General features: G+C 39.8%; 1 protein-coding gene across 4 annotated transcripts in view; it reads left to right on the forward strand.

The window, feature by feature from the left end:
* The first annotated feature begins 8,131 nt into the window (after positions 1-8,131).
* Positions 8,132-23,359, forward strand: part of LOC117271902 (uncharacterized) — a 46,359-nt gene continuing 31,131 nt past the window's right edge. Inside the window, exons 1-3 of one of the 4 annotated variants that reach the window (XM_033650439.2) lie at positions 8,132-8,423; positions 19,724-19,781; positions 22,554-22,715. In XM_033650439.2, coding sequence (XP_033506330.1) covers positions 8,362-8,423; positions 19,724-19,781; positions 22,554-22,715 — 282 coding nt within the window. In that variant the 5' untranslated portion in view covers positions 8,132-8,361. Of the gene's footprint in view, positions 8,424-19,317; positions 19,809-22,553; positions 22,716-23,359 lie in introns of those variants that run through there. The other 3 variants (XM_033650438.2, XM_033650436.2, XM_033650437.2) reach the window with 3 other exon arrangements.

Raw genomic sequence — 23,359 nt, forward strand, 5'->3', positions numbered from 1 at the left:
GAAATTTAACTCTAATTGGCAACTGGGTGGCGCTATAACAACAGAAAAATGGCTAAAATGCGCCAGACCGCTGTGCTGCAATTGTACTATCAAATTCACAAAAACTCTGTCTGAATACATTGCTCTTCTTAATGGGTTCAGTTGACTATTTAATCTGTAATTTCCTATGACCTGTATCCCAAACACACACCATGTGAAACTGTACGTGGGCAACTGTGCACTCAATGGGTATGGACTAGTATCTAATTAAGTTGCAGGAAAGAACTATGAAGAACTAGTCTTGTGTTACTGAGTGCCAGTTGGAAACAATGATACCAAAGATAATTTTGATTGTGTAAAAAAACTACAGATGGTCAATAGAGAGGCAGTTGCAGTATTCAAAACATGCAAATTGAAAATTACAGAGACACAACAACAAAAAACAAACTTGTTTTAACAAATCAATTGAAAATTTTAAGAGCATGCATGATTTTTTTGTAAATTTAATATATTATTACTCTGTTGTTGAAATGGCATTACATTTGGTGAAGAGCAGATTATGACTTATTTAGAACACAAAACTCAAGTTTTATGACTTTTTAGTCCTTATTTAGGAGTTGATTCAGGACTCACCTTAACTTGGGACTTAAGTCAGTGGCGTAATTACAACAGGCCTCGGTGCATGCTATTTTTACAGGTCCTAGTGCCAGATTTTGCTGCTAAAATAGCAACTGTGTGTCATATCATGTCATTACATGGTCAAATAGAGACTTTACATTGGACAGCATCAACATGCATATCACCTCACAATCATCTTTGCATATCTGTACCAAGTGGAAAAATGAAGCCAACACAGAAGTGCCAAAACCCTGCAGTTCCTCTAATGGCCACTTGAGGCTGGCTCCAGAAGCCAGTCAGTCCCCATAGAGCCCCATGTTAAAATGTCCAATTTTTCCACAGAAATAAACATGTTTACAGCCTGGTACAAAAACAGTTTTGGTATGGAAGTTTTCATTTGACTTTATTATTTGTAATCTACACAAGACAGTCTACAAATGTGTACCTTGATCCACAAATATCTCACTATCCACAGTCTTTTTACATTTGTGTTGCGTAAAGTCATATCCATAAAAATATAGATTGATTTGCAGATGCGAATAACTTACTCTGTAAACACATACTTTAATTTCAGAGAGTTTTGCCACAGCAAATACACATGAAGCCATATTTATGCATTTGTGCCTCCATCTTCACACATGAGACTGGATTTGTGCATTTGTGGATCACTACAATTCCTACCGCAGCAGGACCTGTGCAGTCACTCACCACGTCAGCAGGTGGCGAAATTCCCTCACATGACGATGACTGTACAAAGTAGGCTAAAACAAAGAGTCTATCTAGCATTCGCATCTTTAACAATAAGTGGACACAGGAACTGAAGTCAGCCGCTATAAGGTTGTTTCCAAAGAGCATGGGGAATTTATGCCTCTAAGTATGAGCACATATTTCCTTTTATGTGAAGCATTTGAAATAAAAATGGATAATTTGTAAGGATAAAATTATCACGATGCTAATTTTCAGTAGCACGTTAATAGTAATTCCCATTATGTGTTAACATTAAGCTAATGGACCAATTTGATATAGGGATGCAGTGGTAGAAGAAGTACTCAGATTTTTTACTCAGGTTAAAGCAGAGAAACAAAAAGCAAAAGTACTCATCATGCAGAACGGTTCATTTCAGATCAAATAAAACTACTGATGCATATGTTTATCACTTTAATGTTGAGGCTGGTAAAAGTGGGACTTTTTTTGCAGGTAGCAGTCAAGTCTTATCTTTATCCACCATAATTTATTTTTTCATAATATTTGTTTTATTATTAGTCTGGATCTGCAGTTTGCAGTATTGGTGGAAGGTAACAGAAGAAGAAGAAGAAGAACATTTACTCTCAAGTACTGTACTTAAGTACAATCTTGATGTACTCGTACTTAACTTGAGTATTTCCATGTTCTGTTACTTTATTCTTCTACTCATCACATCTGAGAGGGAAAGATATTACCCTTTTTACTACCCTACATGTATTTGATACATTTAAATACTAGTTAAACGGCAGTTTACAAAAACGTCTCTTTTGATGGTAAAGGGTGCAGACCCCTGACGGGAACAACTGGTTGAAAGGTCTACAGGTAATTTAAGATGCCTGCGCTATATAATACATAAAACAATATGATAAATTACATTAGGAGTTTGAGTGGGTGGTTTAAGTGCATCATTAAGCATTACTTAATTGCAGTCAGAATTCAAAGTAAAAATATAAATAAAGGTCAGATGAGACTGAATTAATGGTAGGTTAATAGAGATATAGAGAGAAAAAAATACATGCACTTCACTGTAGTCAGACATAATGAAAAGTAATGTACAGAAAATTATTAGGATTGTATGCTGTAGGTACTACAGAGTGTAGTTTAATAGCCTCTCTGCACATGTGTTGTTGTTGTTGTTGTTGTTGTTGTTGTTTTGCAGGGAATATGGTTGTGTGTTGTTGATTTATTGTTGATGGGGCCAAGATACGTTCAGACCACACTGGCTGAGAACAATAGACCTTCTGTGTTCAAGAACAACGGTCGTGTCACAATAGTTTAGAGAGAGAGATAGAGAGAGAGAGTCAGGCACGGGTGAGGGGCCTGAGGGGGAGAGGGCAGGAGAGTGAGGAGAGAGAGACAGACTCTCAGTGGCAACCCTAGATAGATAGGAAATTACTGTATTCATTCTTTTTTATTGTTTCACAGTTCATGAGGTTTGCTGGAGTGTTGGCTCCCTCTGCAGAAGCCTTATGGAGTGTTTCTGTGAGCCCTTGTATGTCTCCCTCTAGTGACCATAAGGGAGTACAACTACATACTGTCTGAGACACTATTAATACAATAATACACGAGTGCACATAATATTTTCATGCTTTCAAAGACTGAACAAAGAAAGAAATATAATACATGTAGCCAAAGACATTAACTAAATTCATTCAGTAAATCAACATGATTATTTTTCAATTTTTACAAATTTTTAAAAAGAAAAACTGAAATGTCCCATAGAGCCTGTTAACACCTGGTATTAACATGCATTTCAATGAGCTGAACACAAGAGGACAGATCACTGTTCACACCTGTGTCTATCATGCTGACCACTTCTGTTCAGATTTTGTTTTACTTCCCCATGGACAGTTATTAAATCGACACTATTGCGAGCTGCTATGTAGCATACTGGCTGGTCACATTAGCGGTTGTGTCGGTATAGCTGGAGATATCACTGTCAGCAGAATTCAATATATCTCCTTCCACAGGGGAAAACAATGGACGGTCACACAACACTTCGTTCAACTCAACATAAATGGATAAGTCGTAGAGCTTTTACCGCACTGTCAGCAAAACAACCACTGTGACGTGACTGTCACCCAAACAACCACCAATGCCGTAGTCCTCACATCAGGACGCATTAGCATTACAGTATATACATATATATATATATATATATATATATATATATATATATATATGTACATATATATATACAGTCTGGAAAGGTTCTCAATGCTGATGCAAAAACAAGAGTCATACTGGCTCGGACGTCGCCCAGGACAACAAGGTTTGCGTCAGGTGCTGGGGAACCCGTGGCAACCTGGTGAGAAATGGACTACTGGAATTAGACATAGATGGACTAGAGCACAGAACATGGAACTGTTGGAATACAAGTAAGCCCAGCAAGAGGGGCTACATGCAGCGTTCCACACATCCATAAACGGCAACCGCTATCACAAGTAGAGATTGATGAGGTACAACAAAAAAAGTCAAAGTGGGGATGTCATCATCATCCCCACACTCCGGGATCTGAAAGTCGATGTGAATGTAGTACTAGGAACTATCCCCACTAGGACCAGTACTGAGACGAATCAGCTGATATAAACCACAACAACAGTGATCCTATAGATGCCATCCAATGACCGGCCAATAAGCTGCCTCTGTACAACATGGAAGCTCCTGTCAGGCATCATAGCGGCTAAGATGAATACGCACATGGCCCAAGAAAGGAATTGGTAGTCATACCAGGGGAGCCAAGCACCAGCTACTGGTCAATAGAGCAGTCACCCAAGACTGCAAGACCAGGCAGACCAACCTGTGCACTGCCTGGATTGACCACATGAACAACAAACAAACAGTTATTACTCACCTATGGAAAATAATTTTAATCCACAGATCAATATTTTCCAGACAGAAAAACTGCTGACACATTTCTCACACACCCAGTAATCCAGACAATCTAAATCCAACAAAATATTTAGTTTAAACACATTATTACATCCATAGATCCACGAACTACCGTTGCATTGTTTCAATCGTTCATAGTTTTCCACGTTATGCATAATTTCCTCCATTTGGAAATAAATATGCCAACTCCTTTCTGTCGAAATGGTAGCTGATCTCTGAGCTTTTGACTGGCACCTTACTTGACCCAGGAGCTTCCATGCCCATCCCATAACCTGTAATAGCCAACAAGGGCTGGTGTTCACTTCTCAGGTTACAGAGCCAATCAGTAGCCAGCAATTGGCCCAATGGCTGATGGGTTTTGCAATCAATGAATACTCCTCACCTCCAGAGCAATTTTGACCTCCTTCTTGGCACCACAGACTGTTATAGCCTAAATGTACATAAATGATAAACAAAGTGCTCCTTTGTTATCTTAAGGGGGTAAACAGTCTTATCAATTCTAGAAGTGTTTTTATATACAGTAAGCTCCCTAAATAGACATTTTCCGTGATATTGTTATCTACTAATGGGACATCATTTTTGTTTTCCATCCACACTAAGCTGGTCTATTCTGTCTGCAAACACAGAGCTTTTTCAAGCCTTGTTTTAAACTGTGGACAATTCAAATGAAGCCTTTATAACACACACAGATTCCTCTCTATTTAATAGCTCATTTTGTTCTTCGTAGCTGGTTAGTACAGGTTTGTCATTGATATGAATTTGTGTTCATTTTATCACATGACTTTATGAGAGCAAAAGCTTTACTTTTAATTTTAATTTTATTTTTAAATTTAATTTTATACACTTTATTAATCCCCCTGAGGGGAAATTCAGTTTTTACTTAAAGTCTTCACTAAGTGACAAGCAAAGCAAAAACCCTTCCACAGTTATCACATTTGCTGACTTAAACCATTTTGATGTTTTTTTCAAATCAACACTCAGCAACCACCTAACAGAGTCATCATATCATGATTCATAAAGCCACAGTGTGTAGGAATTTCTCCCATCTAACATAGAAATCGTATATTGTATTCATTCATTTTAAGTCACTTTAAGTTATGTCCTCACCACATTTCTTTTCCTAACCCTAACCACAGCAACTTCACTTGCCTTAACACAATCTCCATTACTTTACGTTACTTACATAACTTTATGTTAAAGCCACAGTGTGTAGGAATTTCTCCCATCTAACGTTGAAATCGTATATTGCATTCAAACGGATAGCGCACTCTAGCGCCTCACTTGTTCAAATGCGTATTGCAACTATGGTAGCTGCTGTGTACCAAAAAGCTAACATTGATGAAACCATGTCATCCGATACTTCATGAAGTATTCATTCAGGCTCCTACACAGACACACGCAACGTGAGTTGACAAACCTCCTCCTCACCATGCTGGCTGTGTTTACAACGTAGGACTGTTGGGGCGGATGTAAATTGAAACAAACCAATCACGTCTTGTCCTTTGACAACTGACAAGTGGCTCAACCTCACACACCTCATCCCTCTCCTTGCATCACTGCGCCGCTGACAGAGGTGCTGGCCTGTGATTGCATTGGCCTGGCCTGCCTGTTGGGAAAAAAATGACAGGCAGGCCAGCAGGCCAATCACAGTGTCCCTTTTAAAACCTTTCTCCTTCAGCAGCCCTCTCCACCTGGGAAAGGCTACCCCGATGTTGACCCTCATTTTTTGAATTCGCCGGTCTCATTGCCTTTTTGATTCCCTTTTGGGCTTTCTTGGTGACGAGGATTCCGTCTCCCATGATCCTGCATTATGCTCTAAGAGTTGGACTTTGTTATGCTGCAGTAGTGCCGGGGTAGTAGGGAAGCGCCTCATGCTCCTCTCCTTCGGCTTCTCAGTCACGCGGCGCTGGCCTGGCTCTCAACAAAAACACAGAGGCTATTCTTGGGTAGTGCTATATGTCCCTTGCTGGCAGATGTATTTTCAAGATGGCGGAACGTTACGGAACCCCCCAAATGACTTATCCGCCCAATGTACAAACAAATCCGAAATTCTCCTTTTACGGGAATAAGTCAGATTATTGGTGGACGTAATAATACACCAGTGATGACATTTTTATGAATGCAGACATCGATTTTTGCCAATAAACAAATGAAAACACTACACAATCTCCCTTTAAATAAGGGCAGTGTGTCACTTATTGTAGTATTGCTCAGCTGCCAATGGAACTTTCAGTCACTAGTGAGGGGAGCTCACATCTCATGGATGTTCAGTACATCTATGTACTGAACTCACAATTGCTTCTGAAAATCCAACTCTTCTGTAATAAATACAGGGCTAGATAATGGTGCTTAACATCATTCCATGACACCAGTGATAACTGCTGCCCACAGGCAAATTCACAATGAAAGTAAATTTGGTTCACACTGAATAATGCCAGATTGCATTAAAAAAAATAAACACATCGAACAAACTTTTTAATTAAAAAAATAAAAAAGTGCCAGGGGATGACATGGACCGGGCTGAGCCCCAAATGTCCTATAATCCTATAATCCTAGAAACACCTGACCTGTGTGGGGCTGCTGCATTTGCCTCTTGGCAAAGATGAGTGGGGACAACAAATTTCAAAAGGAAAAAGGGAATTCATTTATTGTACTTCTTAGCTTATCTTCTATACTGAAATGAATAGGAAAAAAATATGATGAAACAAAATAATTATTATTCAATGTATTATTTATTAATATCCATAAATCTATAAAATATATAAATCTATTAGCAGGCAGATGAACATCAGTAGCATTTCTGCACTGTGTGTCCATTAAAATATGAGTAACATAAGTAACAGTTCATTTTTTATTTTTCTTATTGTATTGTATTGTATACACAGATTCAGTCTGAACAAAAGAGCCTCTAGCATCATGTTAAATTCAGGGGAGACAGGCAGCTGTATTTTGGGCCAAATGGCATGCCATATTGATGTCTGTTTATAATTTTGACCCTGAGATGAGGGCTTTATGCAAATTTATGACAGTAATTTAATTAATCATTGCAAAGGGATTTATTATTTGCCTGGCATTCTGAGGATTTTAAGGCTGACATATGGTTGGTTTGTTAATCAGGACTACTAGAACACATAATGATGAGCAGCAGGAAAGCCCAAAACTTCATGTCAAATATACCAGTGTAATATACCACATGTGACCTTTCTGTATTTAGTCTGTTAAAAACATCAAAGTGGTATGACTTTAATAACTGTTTAAAAAGTAAACTGGTGATGTTCTATATTTTTCTTAGGCTGTAGTCTAGTAGTCTCAGTATTGTGTGTGCAGAGGCGATTTTAGGGTCCGGAAAGATCCAAGCTCTCCCAGGGTTTTGTCTTAAAATTTTAAGGGAGTCTTAATGATACGTATTGCCAAACAATTACAATTAAAATCAGATAGGCCTATTTGTCTTTTCCTTTTATTTTTAAACACAGACACATAAACGTTATTCTGCTTTGTGTAACTGACCCATTCTAACCTGATTAGGGAGGTTAGTACACTCCTTCCATTTATTATTTCCATCTCTATACAGATTAGGATAAGTGATAGTGCAATTAGTTTTGTAGCACCACCACAGGGATGCGGCAGAGATGCAGCGCGAGACCTGCGTCAAGCGAAGCAGATACAATACAGGAAACAGCCAGGATCTGTCCTTCAACGTAAAGGCAACATGTTCATGGTAAAATGGGGGACATATATAGAGTGGACAGAATTCTGAGGCCTTATTAAAAAACAGACAAAAATAACACATAGCCTACTTTTCTGTCTGTCACTTACGTTGTCTGATGCGCTTGTCAAGTGGGTCTGAAAGTGCTACAATGTAACTTCGTCATACGACCTGGTTTTATACTGAAAGGTTGGACAGGAAGTCCTGCTTATTTCGTAGCTTGATGCAGTAATTGCGGTCGCTCTGACTGCACCCAGTCGGAGCTCCATGGTTACGTTGCGGTCTGTAGTTAACCGAGAGAAAGCGGTGAGTTGAAGGACGGCTCCGTTAATCTGCTGGTAGATTTACTGGCACTGCTGCTGCACGAGCCCTGTCGGTAACGACGGCGGCAGCCGGAGGATGAGAGCGCGAGCACTGCAGTAATGATGCGTTTTATTCTGGACTGCCTGAGGACACCGAGAGCGAGAAACACCAAGGATGAAGGGTAAATTACCGTTAACGCTTTTCCAGAAATAATGACTAAAGACTTTTTCGAACTACGTTCGCACGAACCGCATAGTTTTATCATTTTAAGGCGGTTTCAAACTTTTAACAACTAAATGGGACTGCCCTCTACACCGAGAAAAGCTATTGGTTTGATTTAGGATTCAAGAAATTTAGGCTACAGCAACTCAGGGCCTGCCCATTTAACTGATGGACTAATTGAACTTAACGTTCGTTAGTATGGGATGTGTGTTTCAAATATAACAGCACTCAGCCTACCTACATTGGTGGTTAACTCAGTAACCAAGTAGCCACTCATTCAGACGACGCTTGTCTTTACGAGAGTATTCCCATTTTACACTACATTCTATGAGGTAGCCTTCTGCACTTTTTAGTGTACTACATTTTACTAGTTAGTTTGTAGATCAAATTGTGAGCCAACACATGTAAAATGTGCACAAATTAAAGGTATATAAAGAATTTCAAATGATCTTTACTTCAGTCAGCTACAAGCTGCTTACACACAGCCTACCTTCAAATGTAGTAATGCAGTAAGAAATAATATATAGGCCTACTGATATCTGTATTTAAGATTTGAAAACATCTGATAACATATCAGCCAATAGTAGGTTGGCGAGACACTACAGGTGAAAATATATTTTTTGTCATGCACTGGTCAATTTTAAGATTCTGGGCTGTTATGTTTATAACATGTCTAGTGTAAAGAAAACTGATAACTAATTAGCCTACTGTAAGTAATCAACTGGGAAAGATTCATGGTGGTATCTCTTGGTAAACATTTTTTAAAATGTTTGAAATTTTCCAGTACATATCATTAAAGGCCATTTTCTCAAAATGATTTTATTCCTATATTTTTAGCCAGAAATCTCAACTTTAGTAGCTCTTTTTTACTTTCCAATTTCATGACTGTCTATGTTCTGCGGGTTTTAACAAAGGGGTTTTGTTCATATATCATAAGTAGCCTGATTTCTAGAACATTTTATTCCTAAAAACGTGACAAAATATTCATTTTTTATGATTGTTGGCAGTAGTTCTTGACTTATACAGTAATAAAAAGAGACATCCCAATTTCCCTTCAAGAGTCAATCTTTGACTCTAATATGTCAACATTTTAGAACAATAATTTTGACCCTGGCTTTATCCAATGTTTCGATTTTTGTTCTGGAGGTGTCTTCAAGTCATTTGAGAAAACAAAAAAAATGGTCTTACTCTCAACAGGGGAAGTTTCATGAGTATATCGTTTTTTGTTTTTTTTTCAAACTTAACCCTGTTCACCTGCAGTGTCTCCTCTTAGATTGTCAACACAAAGCATAAACAGTAGGAATGCACAATAATATCAACACATCATCGGTATTGGCCAATATCAGCTTAAACTGAACTATCAGTGTCAGCCAACATGTTTTTTTCCTATTTTGCATAGTGAATGAATAATACATATACTGAAAAGCATTCTATTTCATGTCCCCATCTGCTGGTGGGCCATCACGATAATGCATGCATAATATGATGTTAATTTCACTACAGAAGAGACTTGATGATCGCTAAAATTAGGTAGGGACAAAAGTGGATATCAATATTGGTATCAGTTAATGGCCAAATAAGTTGTTATGTATTGGCATGTTGCGTGTTGGCCAAAAATCCAATATCATTCATCCCTATTACTCAGTCTTTATCAAGATCCCTTGTTGAAAATTATAATCAACAGGGCTTGACGCTAACTTTTTTCCCAAGGAGCACATGTGCTCCTAAGTTGAAAAAGTAAGGAGCGCACAAAGAACTTTAGGGGCACAATGTAAATTGATCAAATAATGTGTTTTCCGTAATAAACGTGATGCAAATAGACATTTACAAGCAAAATTATTTAATGAATTTGTATACAAAATGTACAGAAAGGTAAAATCATCGAGTTTTGAAAAAGTATTGCAATTTAATGTTATTATCTTATATATATTATCTTTGCAATATGATTATCTTATATAATGTTATTACTATCCTAAAACATTCTCCAGGTCCTCTGAAACTCTGCAGGACTTAAGCTTAAGCCTCTTTCACACAGAGCTTTTGCGGTGCCCACCGCAGGGTAGGGCGCAGAGGACAGGATTTGGGGGAGTACAGGCTGGTTTAGGAGCTACAGCTCCATGGTGACCGCTTTCGGGTCTACTTCAGGCTCTTCTCTGCTATTGGACGCGCGGCGCCGAGGTGTCGTCACAGCGCGCAGACACCGCAACATGCGCCCTCTCGCGCGCCACTCAGCTCGGCGCCAGAGCGGTGCGCACTTGCGCCGCGGTAGCACATACACAATGAATGGGTTCGTCGGCGGAGGTCTGCGCTTTGCGCGCTCTGTGTGAAAAGGGCTTTATTTCCACCCTGCCCAGCAGCGGTACCGTGGCGAACGGTCCCTAAAGGCCTTTACACATGATCAGCTGTAAAACCGCTTTGCGCTGGCTGTCCCATTGTTTGTCTATGGAGAGGGCAGCAACGCCTGACAAAGCGGCACCGCTACCATTGGTGTCGCGCACCGCTCTGATTTTCCGCCCGAGCGCTGCGCTAAGAGTTGAAATTATTTGAACTACGGGGAGAACGGAGCAGGCTTCCCCGGAGATCCGCCGCTTATCCCGGTCCATCTCCTCCACACTTTGACTTATTTCCACGCTGCCGACAGTGGGACTTAAAGGCCTATTTCCACCAGATGCATGTTGGTTGCGTCTGCGCTCCGGCACGGCAGCGGAGCAGATAGGATTCAATTCTAGTCAATGTGTGTGTTTCCACCGGCTGCGGCTGTGCTGCGTTCCGGCTCCGTCTCAGCTCCGGCACTCCGGAGCCCTCCGCAACAGATACGCAGGACTTCTATTTTTGCCGGACGCCGGAGCACAACGCAGCAATTCAGCACAGAGCAGATCGTGCGGGGCAGGAAGTCGTGCACAGAAACACAATAAAACATCCGGTTAATTTTCAAAATAAAATACACAGTGTTCACGCGGATCATATTTCCCTGTACTACACCTTGAAAACTACATAATGGGCAGAGGCAGGCCTGAAGTCAACAGGTCAGAGGTTTTCAGACGTCATTTCACCCCGCGAACACCATGGACGAGGAGAAATTCATCATGGCAGTGCACCAAGATGTCTTCCGGCGGAGCTGCACCGCTCCGCACAGCAAACGCAGCCGGTGGGTATTGACGGACGGCGGAGCACGCAGCGGATAACCAGTGCTGCCGTTCCGCAACGGACACGCATCCAGTGGAAATCCGGCGTAAGCCCTTTTCACACAGAGCGCGCAAAGCGCAGACCCCGGCGACGAACCCATTCATTGTGTATGTGCTACCGCGGCGCAAGAGCGCATTGTGCCGACAGTGGCTTGGAAAAACGCCCATAACCGTGTCACACGGGGAAGAGGGAAGAGGGAAGGCGGCTGGAGTTCCTCCAACATTTGCGGTTAGATTATCATATTTTTTTATTGACAAAAATATAGGCTGCTTCGGCTGATTTTTTTACATGTGTCCCTAAATATTTTTTACAGTTCGCACACACCTATTTTGAGTCGCAAATGCGAGTGAAACGCTCGCACTGTCGAGCCCTGATCAAGATACTTTACATAGCCTACTGAGTGGAACATTTAATCGTGTAAATTACAAGTTGCCAGTCCTCTCTGGTCGAGAAAATGTAATGGTGACATTGTTTCTAAATGACTTCAAACCTGGTTTAGCACTACTTTACTAACATTTGTTATTTATTGGCCAACATTAATACCCATATATCTATATAGAGTGTAGCACAGATGTAAAATTTGAAATAATGACATTACATTCTGAAATGGGCTATTCTGCATAATGTGTAGACTACTTTTATATTTTATTATAGGTGCTACTTAAAGTAATCTATTACTTGCAGGACTTTTACTTTAAACATTTACATTGAAGCTCTTGCTTTTTCTGTGTTTTTTTTCTTGTGTTACCTATTTTATTGTCAAGGTGCTTTATCAGTTCTGGACTGTTAGGGGAATGGAGTCTCAAAAAGCAAGCTGACTAGCCCTTATATAATTTATCCTTCTGAGGTTGCTCTGGCTAATTGTAAAGAGTTACCGACTTGCACTTCCAGCAGACACAAAGCAATATTAGCATGTAGAGTCACATATACCCAATGAAGTTATGTCCAGTCGTCTGTAGGGTTGACACGGTATGAGAATTTCATGGTGTGATAGTCGTCTTAGAAAATATCAGTCATTAGTCAGACTGACCCTTAAAAAATGAAAACAGAAGGGTTGTCTTTGGCTGAACAAATGTGTATTACTATAATTAAAACTTGAAACCATTTAACTATGTGTAAAATATCTCCCTTTTGAGAATAACTGTAATATAGATTTTCCCTCAAGTTTTTTTTTTATCCAATGTTGTAGATGACAATTTTCATATCACGGTTTACCTTAAAACAGGTATATTGCTGCAACCCTAACAGTAACTTTCTTTTAGCTTTGGTTTGGTCTCAGCTTCTGAGAAAAGTGGGTGCAAGATGGTTGAGAGCTTAGTGTTCAGTGAATGTGCCATGACAATGGACTAAAAGTGGCTAAAGAGCTCTGCAGAGCTGCAGCTGGCTGATAATTCTCTGTAGCTATGTCACTATAAGCAAACACTTTCACTTCACACACAGTCATTTGATTCAAAGTTAAAGTGAACTGAAATTAAATGTCTTTGTATGTCTGCTTCTCTGTAAATCACTGGTCGTGTGTTCTCCTCGAGTGAATTTAACTAATATAGTTCCGTTGTATCCATCTATGTAGATGGAGACCTCCTTTGTATACAACTGATAAAATCTTGCATAAAGCAGCAACCTCAGCAATCTATCACACTATATTCTGCTATTTCCAATAAATTATTTACCGTGTCTGCAAGAATTTTCCAATCTGGACTTATTTAAACAATATAGCTTTACAGCTTGGCTCAGTCAGTGGTATCAGTGGCAGTAGCAGCAGACCTAGCTGCTGACCTAGCTGCTGAGTTAACTGAATTACAGACCTGTGATTCTGTTTCAAAGAGTCATTCTTCTTATTCCAATTTCAAGCATTTAAAGTTAATTATTGATGAAGTGATTCAGATCCATCTTTTTCTTTAAACAGATCAGAACAGTTGAACTGACATACTTAACAACCCAAACATTAGTGTATGAATGAATGAACTCGTGGAGAAATCTTTGCTCCCTGCCAGTAACTGGGTTAATATCAGCACTGTTCTGTAGGCTTGTGTTACAATCATAGACAGCAGCTTAAATCATAGTGACACAGTAGCTGTGCAGTAGAATTTGTTCACCCTGTCAAGCTCAGGCTTAAATGGAAAAAATGGACATGCTTTAAAACCCCAAGGAGGTTTAATATAGTTCATTATACTTCATGTGCATGTATTTTAGAGCTGAAAACGGTTAGTTACTTAGAGATATAACATGTAACATTGTCACACTGAAATGTCTAAAAACAACTAGACCTATGTTATATTCATCCCAAATGTTTCTAACAATGTTCAGATGCAGAGAAATCCATAATTTTATTAAAGGTAACAGCATGTTTTATTTGGTTCCCTGTTAATGGCATCATATCCCCTTTACCTCATGGATGTATGAAGAGAACCAGATACAGCACTGGAGGCAGGGCACTGTTTATTCCTGTGAAAGTTGCTCAGTGGCACATAAGGCCAAAAAAATCCTTTGCACTGTTGGGCCTATAGGTCGGGTGCACTAGAGACTTCCACCGGCCAAGTGGCTAACTTCCAGTGTAGCCTTCTGCTAACGTCAGTGGGGATAAAATGAATCAATAGTGTGGCTTTTCCAGACTTTTGAGATGTTATTGGACCAAATGTATCAAAATAGTGAAATGAGTCATTTTGTGGGGGTTGTGGCACTCAAAAAAAACCTGTCCACTGATTTACAGACGTTTCTTTCACAGTGTAAGTCTGGAGAAAATGTTTTTTGGGTCCCACTGCATCACGTGACAGACCCGGACTTTGTAATTCCACAATAGGCCATGATGCTGGAATTGCCCGGCACTGTTCATGAGGGCTTACTTTACCCCCTCCAATTCCTCTTAGCTCCGGGGAAACGCAGCACACCAGATGATGCGTCATGGTACTGTAAATCTTACAGTCAGTGCATTTAAATTGGGGTGGGAATCACCAACAGATCCATGATATGATTTTATTGCAATACTCAAGTCTCAATACAATATTATAGTGATTTTAAATATGTCACAATAAACTGAGTATTGTGTACAGATATATTGAGATATAAAGAAAGAAAGAATTGATCATAATTTTCTAGTAGGCTACCACATTATAAAATACAAAAATGATATTTGGCACTGTGTGATGATACGATATTGCCACACAAAAATATTGCGATACTGTGCTGTATCGATTTTTTCCCCCACCCCTAGTTTAAACTTTACATGAATAAGCTGTTATTGGTGTTATATTGTTATTAACGAGTTATTGGAGTATCCTGTTAATTAGGGCTGCACGGTATATGCAGTAGAGATTTGCGCTCTACCGTCCTATCGTCGATGACGTCATCGCACTTGCCTCAGTGTGAAAATGGCTGCGAGCACAGAGACAGCGGAGCAAGAGGAGCTGGTTCACGTCTGTGATTTAGCGTACCACGTGCAACATGTGTTGCTGGAGAACTTGTGAGTGAGTGAGTTAATGTCTTATGAACAGCCCCGGACTTCTCAGACTCTTTTAGCGACTTACCGCTCAGAGGGAACTCATTCAGTGTCTCCTCTGGCAGCAGCACAGCGTCTCTCCCTCTCCTCTCTCGCCGTGCGCACACGGGAGTTGGTTTGTCATAAACCTTTGGTAATGTAAACCTGTGACGCTAGGGGCTCCACAAAAAACTCCATATGTGAATGTGTGATAGTTGTGGTATCATAGCAGCCTGTCATAGGTTACAGCGTGATGATTAGAGGAGAAATGGCAGAGCATAAAGGTCCAGGTGGAAAAAACACAACTCAGTCATTTAGGATTTTGCTAAAAGAAGGAAATTACCTTTTGATATAGATCCCAGGGGACATTTTGCACCATAGAGTACTGGGTTTTAATTTTGAGTTTTGAGATCTGCATTCTGCACAATAAATGCTCTAAAAAATGCATTATATCTTTGCTTTTGTTGTTGTTGGTTTTTTTTTAATCAATTTAGCTTTGCTAAGGGACTACAAAACCCATTCAGAAACACTTCTATTATAACTTTTACACTTAAATTTATACCGCGATATATACCATTACCGTGAAGGGATTCGATTTATACCGTGATATAAATTTTAGGTCATACCGCCCAGCCCTACTGTTAATGTGTTTGAGCATGTAAACAACATATCCTGTTTACAGAAACCAGGGTAAGACCTTATCCCGTTTATCAGAAACCAGAATATGTGAGTTGGAGTACTCCAAAAGAAATCGGGATACTGTAGCATGTATACACTTTATCCAGGTCATTGAGGACTACCAACCAGGCACAGTCGTTACCTTGGTTACATGGTAAAGCATCTCATTTCAGGAGTTTTGTGATTCTGTAATGAAAGAGTTAAATATAGTGTGTAGCTTGGATGGGAAAATGCATCAAAATGCTGACCTATTCAATCAATCAATCAATCAATTTTATTTATAAAGCCCAATATCACAAATCACAATTTGCCTCACAGGGCTTTACAGCATACGACATCCCTCTGTCCTTTGGACCCTCACAGCAGATAAGGAAAAACTCCCCAAAAAACCCCTTTAACGGGGAAAAAAAACAGTAGAAACCTCAGGAAGAGCAACTGAGGAGGGATCCCTCTTCCAGGACGGACAGACGAGCAATAGATGTCGTACAGAACAGATCAACATAATAAATTAACAGTAAACCGTATGACACAATGAGACAGAGAGAGAGACAGAGAGAGATGCAGGATAGACAGTAATGGCAGTAGCTTACAACAACATTAATGAAAGTAATAATATTATAATTAATAATAATATATTAATATCTGATAGTATACATGTGTGACAATAATCATATGTGTATAATAACAGTAGAAGTATGACTAATGATAACAGCAGCAGCAGGAGGCATCTGGCAGGACCATGGCAGCAGCACAACCCCACATGTCACACTATCCAGGCACCGCTGCAATACGAGTTAACCTGAGAGACAGTGGAGCACAAAGGCTCTGGAGAAGAAGCCGAGTTAGTGACATCCAGAATGGCCGAGTTAGCAAGATTCAGTAATAAGACACGAGAGAGAGAGAGAGAAGAAGAGAAGGTGCCGGGTGTATTATGGGGGGGGGGGTCCTCCGGCAGACTAGGCCTAAGTCAGCCTAACTAGGGGCTGGTACAGGCCAAGCCTGAGCCAGCCCTAACTATAAGCTTTATCAAAAAGGAAAGTCTTAAGTCTAGTCTTAAATGTGGAGACGGTGTCTGCCTCCCGGACCGTAACAGGAAGATGATTCCACAGGAGAGGAGCCTGATAGCTGAAGGCTCTGGCTCCTGATCTACTTTTGGAGACTTTAGGGACCACGAGTAACCCTGCATTCTCAGAGCGCAGTGTTCTGGTGGGATAATATGGCACTATGAGCTCACTAAGATATGACGGAGCTTGACCATTTAGAGCTTTATAAGTTAACAGTAGGATATTAAATTCAATTCTGGATTTTACAGGGAGCCAGTGCAGAGAAGCTAAAACAGGAGAAATATGATCACGTTTCTTAGTTCCTGTTAGTACACGTGCTGCTGCATTCTGAATTAGCTGGAGAGTTTTTAAGGACTTACTAGAGCTACCTGATAATAGAGAGTTACAGTAATCCAGCCTAGAGGTAACAAAAGCGTGGACCAATTTTTGTGCATCTTTTCGGGTCAGGATAGGCCTAATTTTCGCAATATTATGCAGATGAAAAAATGCTGTCCGAGAGGTTTGTTTTAAATGAGAATTAAAAGACAAATCTTGCTTTCATTTTTCTTACCCCCCCCCCCCATTAAAATTCATTCATTAAAACAAATCGACCTAAACTACATATTCGATTTAATCGATAAAATCCAGCCCTATGTTCACCATATCAACTTTAAAATAAATGAATGCAGCTAAGAGCTTCGCAGTTAATCAAAATGTTATTGAAATCGCACAATGGCCAAGTGCAATATCCAAATTGCAGGAGCTGCAATTTTTTTATATAGGTAAATCTGTCAAAACATACCATTCTAAATAGAGCAGTGAGGTTAGGGATGCACTGATTGTGTATCCAGTTTTTCCCACCTCATTTTAATGATCGTCAAGTCTCCTTTGTAGTGGAATTAACATCAATTTATGCATGCATACTCATGCATACAGATGGAGACATGAAATAGAATGCTTGTCAATGTATGTAATATTCATTCATTGTGCAACTGCAAAATAAGAAAAAGCGTGTTGGCCAATTCTAATAGTCCATTTCAAAGCTGATATTGGCCAATACCGATGACGTACAAATATTATTGTGCACCCCTAATACAGTATATATCATAATTCCCTCAGTAATATCTATTTTGCTGTGAAAACAACATATTTGTCCTTCAGGCAGTTAAATTTAGTTTCTCTCCAAAAACTACATTTTACAAATAACGGTAAACACATCATTAGAACTTTGCAAAAAAACAGAGCTTGAATGCATCATAATGCAACTCAGTGCAACCTCCGTGAGCTGTTAGCTGTAGCCACCAGCTGCAAACAGCTAGCATTAATCTGCTCTCCTCCTGCTGACTTTAACCTAAACAAACAAAACAACAGGACACATCCCCTGACGCGACTATAGTGAGTTTACTGCATCCTTCTGTCCTGCAGAAGATCTCTCTTCATCCTAAACATGTTTTCTGTTGTCCCAGGATGCCAGAATGCTGGCTGTTACTAGCCATCTCGTCACAAAATAACAAGATCAGTCCAATTGCCAAACAATTATTGTATTCTTCTTTTACCTGTACATTAATTTAAGTCAGTGTCCGTTAGTTTCTAACCCTGCTTTGTAGCCTGTGCAAAATTGATTTGACACTACAGAAAAACATCGGCCACTGCCATCAGTGGAAGTCATCTTATTTGCCGATATGCCGATGGCAGTCAACAAGGAGAATATCGTCTGACATCAACATTTAGCCGATAAATCGGTGCATCCCTAATTGTGGTGCAACAGAGGGGCCACGACCTACAAATTATATTCCAGATTTAATGGAATATGCTTTTGGTATAGACCCCAGCAAAAATCACATCATCATCTTATATGTTTTCCAGTGAAAATGACATGCAGAAATGATCGTTTCCACTAAAATTGCAACTCATATCACAATCGCAATATCTGTCAAAGTAACACAATATGATTTTCTTTTTTGCACATCATGCAGCTCTACTGCAACTTTATTAATTTTTTACAACAATCTTGAGTATTTGCTAAAGCTCTTTATAAATTAAATGTGTTACAATTATTATATTTTGCTAGCACTATAAATAAATGATTTAATTACATTAGATTACAGTATACAGTGATGTAAGTAATGATTGTAAAATTATACACCTTATGATAAATTCATGACAGATGTTAATGATTGAAGCAGGAAATAAGAACGTTTTACAGTTATACGTCTGGCCACATGTTTTAAATGCCTTTGTGAATGATTATTGATTGACTGGTAACACTGGCCTGTGCAGACTGCTACTCCGTGCTCTCCAGGATTTTTTATGAATGGCTCAGTCACTGCTTTCAGTTTATGTGTGTGTGTGTTTCGACTGATGCATACTGCAGTGGCCAGTGATTGTGATGAAGGGGGAGGAGGAAAAAGAGGAGGAGGTGAGAGATGCGTGAGGACTAGAGAAGCAGCACGATGGTAGGAGGGGAAAAAAACAAGGAGGAGAACAGACAAGAAGGGAGGTGACTAGAGAGGAGGAAATAGATTCTCCTATGGATGGATAAGCCTACTCGCCTGCCTTCACTCTGACTCATCCCCCTCTCTCTTCCCATTCTCACATTGGTGCATTCTGCCTGTATGCATCGATCACCACACATAGACACACACACACACACACACACATATACACACACCCACACGTTCACAGAGGCAGCTCCGCCTCCTCTGCAGTGTAGCGACAGCTAGCGAGGGCAGCAATGGAGGAACCAGCAGTGCAGCAGGAAAAAATAGAGGGCTCATGGGAAGGAGGACATGATGGAAGGAAAGCAGACTGGAAGAATGAGTGCTCTCTCTCCTCCCTCCTTAAACACTCCTGTCTCCTCTGCTGGTCGTCTCCCAGGGATACAGACGTCGTGGAAACGGATGAGAGAGTCCTCGCCAAGGCAGCCGAGATCAGAGTAAGAAGACCGCAGCACCTAGCGCTGGTGTGTGCATGTTTGTGTGTGTATGTCAGCTTTTCATACATCTGTGTGAGTGGGTTTTGTTTTTAATATCACAGTTTTTGTTACCATTAATTATGTGGACAGGACACATGTCATACGTGTTTGTGTGTATGTATGATGTGTCCAGTTTGGGACTCCTCCATCACTGCATTTCCCATGATGCTCTCATGTGATGTCATGATGCTGTAAGACTAATCTCAGGTTGAAGCTATACACGTGTGCTCAGTCCAAGTCTGGGTTACCAAGTGGACAAAGCTTGGACCCTCGGGGGCCCTAAAGGCCCCTGGTTTGTTTTTGTTTTTTTAATAACATGGCAATGATCATTTTACCAGTTATCACTTCTCTGCTAACTGAAGTGATCAGGACCTACAGGACCTACAGCTTCTGCATTTCTTCCTAATTTTGAGGCACAGTCTTGTAGCCAGGCCTTGTGCCAAAATCCACTCTTATTTCTTCATTGTTGCAGTTGATATAATGTACGGATCTAGTAGTGCTGGGCGGTATGATCAAAAAAATTGTATCACAGCATTTTGTAACATTCTGGCACTTTAATGGTATCTTACTGTATTTTTTTGGTATTTTTTACTTTTTGCACGACTGGACCTTGGTATAGGTTTACAGTGCCTTATTTAGTCAGAGCTACATAAAACCTACTGGCATTTACCTATAAAACACTTTAATGTCATTATATTTATACTGAAGACTTTAATTATGATATGGTTTGCTTGGCCCCTCAAAATCGTACAATAAGGAAGGAATCAGAATGCATTTAACAGTTGCAGAATGTCAACAGTTTTTATTGTGCAAACTGCAATGTAGTAAAAACAGAACTTAAAAAATCGATATGCGAAAAACTTCAACACCGCTTAACTAAAACATATATATATTCCAAGATTGTTGTGAAGCACAGTAATCAAAGCTCTTGGTATATACATGATGATATTGAAATATATTTGTATTTCATGTACTCCTGACAGTACAATATGCTGCCATAAACGTATATATTCAAGGTATTTAAGTATTCAAAGAGACATTTCTCAAATAATCTACTGCATAAGTAAGAAATAAGCTAAACATTGATTGTCATTAGGTTATGAAGTACTTTCGCCCCGTTAAGATATACCTCGAATCCAGTGTTTTAATCATTGCTCTGAGCTGCTCTTTCTCAACTGTGTGTAGTGGGACCACGTCCTTGCGTAGGTGTTATTATAGCCTATTCATAATGTTGCTTCTCTGGTGGCTTTTCCTGCTACATGATGTTTTCTGCTGAGGTAATGGTAAAATAATTTTTCTGTTTTTTCCACCACTGGCAACAACAGTGTCCAGACATAGAATAGAATAAAGTAATGCATTTTTTGAAAAGCCAAATAGGGGTGGGCGATATAGCCCTGAAATAATATAACAATATTTTCAGGGTATTGCTCAAAGAAATGACAAATTATTAAAAAAGTATTTTATGAATTTAAAAATGTAGAATTGCAACAAAATAACTGATATAGTTTTACATGTCAACCTACGAGTTTGCCTTCAAATATTCAGTAAAAACTAAAGAAAAATAATCTCTAACTTCTTTAGTTTGTAAACAATAGTACAGTAACTCAGAGTGACATTCAGATTCTGTACACAATATTAATAGTACAACAAAATCAAATCTAACACAAATGACACATTTTAACAGATCCCAAATACAAGAAATGCAAAATCCTAATTGACTGAGTTGTTTTTTTCCCACCTGGAACTTTATGCTCTGCCATTAATCATCACGCTGTAACCTGTGACAGGCTGTTATGCTACCATAACTGTGGCACATTATGTAGTTTTTTGCTGAGCGGCGAGTGGCACATAAGTTGACATTACCAAAGGTTTATGCGTGCACAGTGAGAGAGGAGAGGCAGAGACGCCGTACTGCTGCCAGAGGAGCTGCTAAATGAGTTCTCTCTGAGCTGTAAGTTGCTAAAAAAGTGTCTAAGTCCAGGGCTGTTCATAAAACATTCAGGACTCCACAGTTTATTCCACACTACTGAAGCTGCTCCTTTTTTTGGAACCACGGCGAAGTGGCTAATAATTTCGCTTTCAGCCATGCTTGTTGTTGCCATGGGTAACAGTATGACGTCAATATGTCAACAAGTAGAAATATCGTGAGTATATCGATATGAATTTTTCTTATCATATTAAGATGAGATGAGATGATATGGCACACCCCTAAAGCCAAAACCACTCAAAACAGCAGACACAGATCCTCTCTTGTGCACAAGTTCTTCTGGTGCATCTCCAGTCTGTCTTTCTTCATCCTCTGTCTCTTTTTCTGTTCTTCTAAATCTAGTATAGCAACGAAGCTGGCAACGCCCTTATTCATTCACTTGACACACACAGATGAAAAGAACATTAATGGTCTTATCAGACTCTGGGTAGAATAGAAAACAAGTAGTTTTTCTTTGTCAAAATCTTTATTGAGCTGCTGTCAATCACATGTGAACCAAACATGGCACATGGTAGTGTGATCCAGCACGTAAGCAGTGGTTATCTTTGTTCTGTACCGTCAGGCCAATCAAACATTTTACCCATATCATTTTAGATGTTGTGAAGAAATTTCAGTCAACATTTTTCGCCTGTGTGTGTGTGTTTGTGCATCTCCATGCATGCTTTATCATTCAGCATATGAGATGGAATCATTCTTAAAACCTGAATAGTGTGTGTGTGCGTGCGTGCGTGCGTGCGTGATTGTAGGAGCTGGAGAATGCAGTGGCTGTGGAGAACATAGAGCTGCAGGAACAGCAGTCGGATCGCAAGGAGCTGGAGGAGACTCTGGTTAAATTAGAGAAACACAAAGAGAAGCTGGTGCAGCAAATAAAGACAACCAGACAGCTATGCTATGAAGAGAGCCAACAGGTAATAATGACTTGCTATTGTACAGCTACTCCTGTCTCTCTGTAGACTACTTGTCTACTTGAAAATGCTACCTTCTCTGTGAAAGCTATTTCTTTTGGAGGTTCTGTTACAGTCTGTTATGCAGCACTAATTTAATTAGATTGTCAAGGGATTTCTTGTTTGGTACTACTTTATAAATTGTTATAGATCATATACATCTATATGCCGATGTCAATATCAGTATTTTAGGGATTAAAAGATCCAATAACTAGATATCAGCCAGTATTGTTTTTTTTTAATCTGAAACACATCAAAAATAAACGGTTTTGTTAAGGCTCCCTTACGTCTAGTTCAAGGGTAGGCAATCTGCAGCCCCAGATACGTGCGTGGCTTGGATTTTTGAGTTGTTCAAGGTTGGCTGCAGTCGACTAGGCTTCACCGCTACCCGCTTGAGGGCAGGCAGCCAGGCTTTTGGACCTACCCGGGAGAAGGTTCATCTCTGGTGCAGCTCGGCGTTGGGCAGCGCATCTTAACTGATAATGGAAATGAAAATTGGGGTGGCATGGCTTGACTCGGTACAGCCAAAAGTCACAGGGGAAAAGCTCTGTAAAAACAGTCTCTAAGTGAAGACAGCATGGTTTTCACTGGAGTCATCCATGTCAATA

The sequence above is a fragment of the Epinephelus lanceolatus genome, chromosome 12 (assembly GCF_041903045.1).
Source record: "Epinephelus lanceolatus isolate andai-2023 chromosome 12, ASM4190304v1, whole genome shotgun sequence".
Lineage (NCBI taxonomy): Eukaryota > Metazoa > Chordata > Actinopteri > Perciformes > Serranidae > Epinephelus > Epinephelus lanceolatus.